Raw genomic sequence first — 8,398 nt, forward strand, 5'->3', positions numbered from 1 at the left:
TTTTTTCTTCTTCTATAGTTCATACTTTTTTGCCATGTGTAAGAAATCCATGCCTAACATAAAGACACTAAGATTTTGTCCTGTTTTCTTCTAGGAGTTTTATATTTTTAGATTTTACATTTAGTCCTATGGTACATCATGAGTTAAATCTGATATACTGGTGGGTCTGGAGATTTTTTAATATATCGAGTTGTTCATAAACCATCTGTTGAAATGTATCCTTCCTGCACTGGATTGCTTATCCACCTTTGTGAAAAGCCAAGTGACCATCCTATATAATAAAGAGGTAATATGTAAATTGACCCTCACTCCATCATGCTGTCACAAGATGGCTGCGCCCACAGAGGAGGCAGGGTTCCAGTAACACAAGATGGTTGTGCCCACAGTGGAGGTGGGGTTCCCTTAACGAGCCATAATGAGCGATCAGCAGGGATCTGAGGCTGTGTGGCGCTGGGCTGGGGCATGGGACCTGAGGCTGCACCCCCTGCTCGGTGGGGCTTGATGGGGGACCTCCGCTACAGCCCTAGCCCAGGCACCAGGCTGGGGGACCTCAGGCCATGCCCCCAGTTCAGCGGGGATTGATGGGTAACCTCAGGTCATACCCCTGCCTCGGCTCCGGGCTGGGGGAACTCAGGCTGTGTCCCCACTCCAGTTCCAGGCTGGGGGACCTGAGACTGTGCACCCCTGCCCAGCAGGGCTTGACAGGGGACCTCAGGCCGCTCACCCGCCTCGGTGCCAAGATGGGGGAACTCAGGCTGTGCCCCCCACCTGGCCGGGCTTGATGGAGGCCCAGAGGCTGCGCCCCCTACTGGAGGAGCTTGACGGGGAACCTGAGGTTGCGGCCCCCACCTGGTGAAGATTGATGGGGGTGGGCCAGCAGGGTCTGGATCTCGCCCAATGGGGGTGGGACTGGCCAGGTCTGGGTCTCGTGTGATTTCGAGGTACACACAGGTGGGCGGGGACTTGACTCTGGATCCCATGGCATGCCCCAGACTCTGAAAGGAGGAAGATTTTCTTATACATTTTCTTAATTTTCTTTCATCTCTGACACTTCTATTATAGAGAAAGGGCAAATAGCAAAATTAAAATATTTTCTCTAATTCCCTTTTAATATGCATGAATTTCTGCACCAGGCCACTTTATATAAAAAGTTCTGTTTCTGGACTCTATGGTTCCTTACATCTATTTGTTCATCTTTACATCAATACCATACTATCCTGACTACTTGTGATAAATTTTGAAGTTATGTAGTATTGCCCCTCCAAATTTGTTCTTATTTTTCAAAATTTTTTTGGCTATTGTAGGTCTATTGCAGTTAAATATAAATTTTGAAATCAGATTTTTCACAAACTTACCAAAATAAAACAAGCCTATTTGGACTTTGGTTGAGATTGCATTGAATTAAATCCATAAATCAATTTGGAGGAAACTGACATCTTAAGAATATTTTTTCCTATCCATGAACACTATGTATATCTCATGTAGGTCTTCATAAATTTCTCTCAGCAATATTTTATGTTTACTCTACAGGTGTTTCGTGTCTTTTATTAAGTTTATTCCTAAGATATTGATAATTTTAGACATTATTGTGAGTTGCACTTTCTTAATTTCAATTTCTGATTGTTCAAGAGTATAGAAATATAAGTAATTTTTGTATATTTATCTTATATCCTTCAACCATGCTAAACTCACTTAACCCTCTGGTAGACACTCTCAGATTTCCTACAATTCATCTCTGAGAATAGTTTTACACTTGATCTTATCCAAAAGACCGAGGAGTGATTCTTCATTTATGGTGCCTTTTCGTTTTTGCTCCACTGCACTGGCTAGAACCTCGTACAAAATGTTCAGAAGCAATGGCACTGACATCCATGCACTCAGCTTGTTGGGAGGAATGCATCCATTCACCATGATGTTTGGTAGAGGTTTATTTTGTGTTTTTTAATGAGCTTTATCAAACCAAGGAAATTCCCTTTAAATTATAATTTTCCTAGAGTTTTTATCATAAATTACTGAATTGTCAAACCCATCTTCAGCATCTGTTCATCATATGGTTTTCCTCATGTATTGATATGGTAAACTGTATTAGTTGGCTTTCAAATGTTCAATCTATATTATTGATATAAACTTATTTGATTAAGATGTTCTACCCCTTTTAATGTAGAATCACATTGGATTTGACGTGCTAGCAATTGGTTTAAAACTGTTATGTTGATGTTCATGAAGAATAATTGTCTAGCTTTCCTTACAGTATCTTTGTCTGGTTTAGGGATCCCAACAATGTTGGTTGGCCTCATAGATGGAGTGGGAAAGTATTCTTACCTGTTCAATTTCCCGGTTGAGGTAGTGTAGAATTGGTATTATTTCTTCCTTGAATAAATGGTAACATTTACCACTAAAATGATTTGGCCCATTCACGAATTCATGCACTGGTGGGTCCTGCAGGAAAGAGGGTACCCGGGAGGTTGGCGGGCCAGCACCGCCCCTGATGAGGCTTTGGGTGGCCGATCTGTGGCAGCTCCAGCAGCAATGGGAGGAGGGATGGAAGGTAGGGACACAGGGAAAGGGGGGGCAGCCCACAGACACTGACTCTGTTAGCACCTTGACCTTGGAGTTCCCAGTCTCAATAAATGTTTGCTTCACCCACCTGGTCTATGTACCTCTTTAAGCAGCCTGAGCGTACGAGCACAGTATGTACAGTCTGTATCCACTCAGAAGTCTGTGTTTATTATGCTTAGACGTGTAAAAATATAATTTTCATCTGAGGTACCATTTACCTTCAACTCAGCAGCTTTCACACGCAGGTCCTTTAGGGCTCCAACTCAATGTCCACATAATGTCTACAATGGCCTCTTCAAATGGCCAGGGTCAAGCAGGAGCAAAGGAAACTTCCCACAGGCCTCAGAGCCCCAGGACTGCATGGCCCAGGAGTTCTCACTAAAGAACTGTGTGCATGCGTGCGTGCGTGTGCATACATGTGCGTGTGTGTGCATGTGTATGTGTGTGTGCAGATGTGTGTGTGTGTGTGTGTTGGGTAAGCTATAAGCTGTGGGTGTTGGGGAAAGAGTCCTTTGCCTGGGCCTAGTGGTGTCTGGGCCTGGGCGGGAGTGTTCTGGAGAAGTGGGAGGGCGTTCAAGCAAGAATGCAGCCCTGCTTTGCCTGTGTCCCCTCTCTCAATGCTCTGCTCCCTCCCTGCACCTCGCGTCAGGGACAGAGAGCACCCAGAGGGGAACCCGGCCCTGGGGACAGGGTGCAGCATGGACTTGAAAACATGGGTGGGTCCTGGAGCCTGAGCACCTGAGTTCGGCTAAGAGGGTCCTGGGGGGCGGGTAGGACACTTTCCCAAGGACAGGCCTCTGTTGGGCTTGGAATGGTCATGGGTAGGGAGCCCTACAGATCCTCGAGTCTCCGACACGAGTTCTGATCTGAACGCCCCGTCCCAGCTGTGGGCAGTGCAGTGTGAGCGGAGTCTCCTAAGGTCCCCATTTGGGTCAGTAACCAAAGAGAGCCTTGGTGTTGCAGGTGCTTTATTGAAATGAACATGTGGGGGAGGTTTCAACAATTGTCTTGCAGTTTCAGGATCAAAAGGCACAGAGGGGAGCTAAGCTGTGGTTCTGCCATGGAGAGTCGCTGTCGGGCCATCTGTCGTCGGAGGGAAGGTCCTGTGGGTCAGTAGGAGGCACACTGCCTGCTGTTGTATATGGCGTCCTGGAAACAGACAAGAAGCACTCACACCCCCTCTCCCACAGAGGCCGTCCTGGAGCACAGACGTGGCCTCTCCTTGTTTCCCGGCTGTGTCCGAACCCACGGAGAAAAGCGGGCTGGGCTCAGCCAGAATTCTCTCCTTGTTCTGTCAGAGCCTTTCCCTGCGCATTTCCTCTGCTTTGAAAGAGGCCTCCCATGCACCCGCTGTGCTGCCACTTCTCCGGGTCTCAGCCCAGCAGGAGCCCGTGTGCATCTGGGGGCTGTGGGCCTGGCCCCCTGAGCCTGCCACGTGCTTGTGGCCACAGAACTGAGGAGACGCTCACTCGAGGGGTTTGTCTAACCTCCATTTGCAAAGAGAAAGGCCATCACCTGCCATTGAAGGGGCTGCTCATGGCTTCAGGTGTGATTATGGTCAATGCCTGTCCCATAAATAGGACCCTTTCACCTTTTTCAATGGACAGTTTAGTCGTGTTAAGGTCCCAACCTCAGGGACTTCTCTCACTCAAGTGCAGCTCCGGGCCCTGAACGTCTCCCACTCCCCCACCCTCCCCTGAAAGCCATGCTCTGCCTGTTCCTCAGAGACTGGCCACTGCACAAATCACAACATATGTCCTTTCCTGACGCGCTTATGTTTATCATGGTTCCTGCAGATTCCCCAGCTTGTCAGACACCTGTGTCAGAAAGCTCCTAGTTATGCAGATGTTTATGTCTCTGCTGGGGCAATATTTCTCTATTGCTGCCCTGGACTGTTTGCAATGGGCTGCTTGCGTAGGGAATGAATTCTAGGAAAGTCTGAACCATATCTGTTCTAAATAGAAAGAAGGTCTCCTTGCTTATACTGACTTTTGTTTTCAACAATTCCACCACCCATGGCGGGTTCATAGCCAAGGTGTCCACCTGTCACTCATGGGGCCTTCCTTCATGCCCAGGACATTCAACCACTTATTCTAGCAAACGTGGGTGCTCCAAAGGGCACTGGGAATAGCGTTCCTGAGGGGTGGGATCTGCCTGCCATGTCTGATCTCTTTAGAAAATTCTTTTGAAAAAAATGTATATTTATTTATTTTAGAGAGGAAGGATAGGGAGAGAGAGTAATGGAAACATCAATGATGAGAGTCACTGATGGATGTCTCCTGCACCACTTATTGGGGTGGAGCCTGCAATCAGAGGAGGTGCCCTTGACCCTAATCAAACCTGGGACTCTGCAGTCCTCAGGATGATGCTCTGTCCACTGAGCCAAACCGCCTAGGGCTTTAGAAAATTCTTTAAAACACTTTCCTATTTGTGTTTATCACTCTTAAAGGTGAGGATCCTCTCGAGAACCAGATGTTTGGGGGCTGAGGAGTAGGTAAGCCTTTGCCCACCCACTCTCGTCCCTCATGGCCTTTCTCATATAGAGATTCCACCACGTGAGCAGGCAAACCAGCCCCAGCCCCTTGGATGGCTTTCTGGATGTCAACCTATTCACACTCACCAACAACTACATTCACTGAGATGACATGAAGCGTGATCAGCACTTGCTTTCAAAATGTTAGTAGCACCCTAGCTGGGTGGGCCCAGTGGATAGAGCATTGGCCTGCGGACTGAAGGGGCCTGGGATTGATTCCAGTCAAGGGCACATGACCAGGTTGTGGAATCGATTCCCAGTAGTTGGCATGCAGCAGGCAGCCGATCAATGATGATCTCTCATCCCTGGTGTTTCTCTCTCTCTCTCTCCCTTCATCTTTGAAATCAATAAAAATACATTTTAAAAATAATAATTAAGAAAAAAGCAGTTAGTAGCAAACTGAGAGCCTGCTTGCCCCTGGCCAGTGCTTCAGAGCAGGTGAGACGGAACCGCCATTACCATCATCTCGCTGACATTGTTCAGAGTTTCCTCATCCTGGTCGAGTAAGCATTGCTTTATTTTCTTTAGGGCATTTGCGGTGAATTCACTCGGAATAAACCGTTGAAGATCTTCGATGTATTCAGTCTTCGACTCTGTAGGATCAATGGTCTTATTGATCACCTCCTCCAATAATTCGCAGCCAGAACCTGGGAAGAAAGAACACAAAACCAGGCTCAGATCCAGAGGCACCAACTCCTTGCTGGGCGTAACCATGACGATTGTCATCTTCTTACCTCCCAGTAGAGACAGACATTCAGAGAGAATATGGGCAATGGTTTGAGTCCTCAATTCTGGGAGAGCAAACTCAGGGTCTTGGATTTTCTCTGAGCAGCAAGACATCTGCCTCCTTGTCCCCCCTCCCGCACACAACACCTCCAGCTCCCTGGCTTCCACAGCCCACAGAGCCAAACACGATGGAGCCATGAGGAATGAAGACACCAGAGATATGAGGTGCTCTAGCCTGGGGCTTGGGGAGCAGGAGGTCTGCCACAGGGGCCCTGACACCAACCTCCCCCAAAGCCTGGCCCTGTCAGCACTCACCGGCATAGCAGAAAAGGGGGAGGGCACTCAGCATGAGGACCACCACCAGCTTCATGGCTCAGGCAGCTATTGTTGGCTGGTCACTGGACGTGGCAGGGAAGAAGGATCACTTTGGAGGTGAGAGCCCAGACTCCTCCTTTTATTCTCCTGGCGGCCACTTAATCCCTCCCACAGATGATGGAATGAGTCACAGGATGAACCTGGCATTGGGCCCAGAAAAGACAGGAGAATCATCTAGAACCCAGCCAGCCCGTGGTCTGTTTGTAGAAGCCAAGGAAACAGAGATTTAAAAAATCTCAGAATTTTCAGAACTGCAATCATGGTAATAACATTAGATGAAATTCATGCTTGTGAAATAAGAAGGCAAATTACAGCATTGTGAGTCTGTGTTGTCATTCTTGTATTTTTATTATTGTGGTCCTCATTACCTCCTCCTCCCCCTCCAACTCTTCCTCCCTCTCCACGTGCCTCCTCCCCTCCCCTTCTCCCTCCACCCCCCTTACTCCTCTTTTTTCTTTTCTGCTTCTGTGAAGTACAGAGATCTACACATTCTATTTCTGTTCCTCCGGCTTCACCAATCACCAGGGCTGGGTGCCATACCACCCAGCGCCTGTGGAGGGCAGTCTTTCCTCTCCCATAGACTAAGTCAGGTGCCTTCTGTTGGACAATAGCAATAGCTTCTCCCCTTGGTTGAAGTTTGTTTGTACAAAGACTATCTCATTAGTTAAGCCAATTTTATAAATTTAGTTATAAATGTAGAGTTACATTTTGTTCAGTTTTGTTAGCTTGAGGGTTTTCTTCCACTGATTCAGTAGATGATGTGAGAAGTAGAATTACTGATGCTTAAGGGAGGCAGAGCTGGATGGTGGGATGATATCTGGGTGCGTTCAGATGTGGATTTGCATCTTGGATGCCACCACTAACCCTGAAGTGTCTTTGGGTAAGATAGTGTGGTTGTCCCTTTCCTTCATTTCTACAACGAGCATAAATTACACCAAGGCTACTTTTGCAAGAATGCCAGACACTCAATGTAGAAACCTAGCACAGGGGCTAGAAAGGGTAATCATGACTAAACCACAGGTTTCATCTACACATCAATGCATCCATCCATCCATCCATACACACATACATATATCCTTTCGTCCATCCATACACCATTAATGTATCCATCCACCTGTCATACATGCATCCATCCTTCCAAACATCCATCCAAAGATCCATTCATCCATCCATTCAACTATACATTCATCTATTTGTCCATCCACCCACCCATCCATCTTTCCAACCATCCAACCCATCCAACCACCCACCCATCTTTCCAACCATCCATCCCATCCATCCACCCACCCATGCATCCTTCCAACCATCCATCCAAACATCCATTCCTTTATGCATCCATGTTCATAACAGTCATCATTCCCCTAAGTCTGGGCCCTGTGCTTCCTGTCACAGATTCAGCTATAGAGACAAAGTAGACCAAGACCTTGCACCTGTGCAGCTTACCTGTAACTGGAAGTCAACAAACAAGCTTTTCATTAAATATGAGATAAAGGAAAGTGATTGTGTCAATGGAAAACCACTAGGGCAACATCTTGCAAGGAGGTCCCGGTGGGCTATCCCACCAGGACTCCTTAGGTTGTGTGACATTTCCTGCATCAGTGAATTCAAGGGACCCTCTGGGGAAGCGTGTTCTAAGAGAGGCAACAGCATGTACAGAGGCCCTGAGTGCAGATGGCACTCGGCAAGGGAAGGGAAGCATGGAGAGTGTGCCTCTCGGTGTCAGACAGGGGCAGGCCACCTCATAAGATAGAAAACACACGTCAGTTTAAGCAGCAACTGTAAGAAGGAACAAGACAGCCCACGTGGCTTAGAGTAAAGAAAGAGAAATGGATGAGAGAGCCTGAGAGATGAGCCAATAGTTAATGACCCGTGAATGCACTGTCCTCTGTGGGGATGATTTGGGACCCATTTCTTTCCATCATTTAGCTGCATCCTAAGTTTCCAAGCACAATATTGGTTTAGGAAGAAGCTAGGGATAAAGAAGGTTGTGTTCTTATGTGTGCACTTTCTCCCAGTTGACCATTGTTGGCCATCATTCCAAAGGCACAGGAATGACATTCATAATGGAATGGGAGACTTTGTCCTTGAACAGGACTCAGTGAGGACTCTGCTGGTGTCCCCGTGGTTATGGACCTGCCCTGTTGCTTGCTGGACATTGGGCCCTCAGAGCGAAAGCAACCCCATGTCATGTACAATAAAGTCTGT

The 8,398-nt window shown here is 47.4% G+C and overlaps 1 protein-coding gene across 1 annotated transcript; it reads right to left on the minus strand.

Annotated features, from left to right (window-relative positions):
- Positions 1-3,510: 3,510 nt before the first annotated feature.
- On the minus strand, positions 3,511-6,248 carry LOC102426688 (mammaglobin-A-like). The gene is made up of 3 exons (XM_006107398.3): positions 6,134-6,248; positions 5,552-5,739; positions 3,511-3,708 (listed from the first exon to the last, which is right to left on the minus strand). Exons 1-3 carry the CDS (start codon positions 6,186-6,188, stop codon positions 3,670-3,672), a joined length of 282 nt encoding a protein of 93 aa, XP_006107460.1. The 5' UTR covers positions 6,189-6,248; the 3' UTR covers positions 3,511-3,669.
- Between the last annotated feature and the right edge of the window lie 2,150 nt (positions 6,249-8,398).

This window comes from Myotis lucifugus, unplaced genomic scaffold (assembly GCF_000147115.1).
Source record: "Myotis lucifugus unplaced genomic scaffold, Myoluc2.0 scaffold_1165, whole genome shotgun sequence".
Classification (NCBI taxonomy): domain Eukaryota; kingdom Metazoa; phylum Chordata; class Mammalia; order Chiroptera; family Vespertilionidae; genus Myotis; species Myotis lucifugus.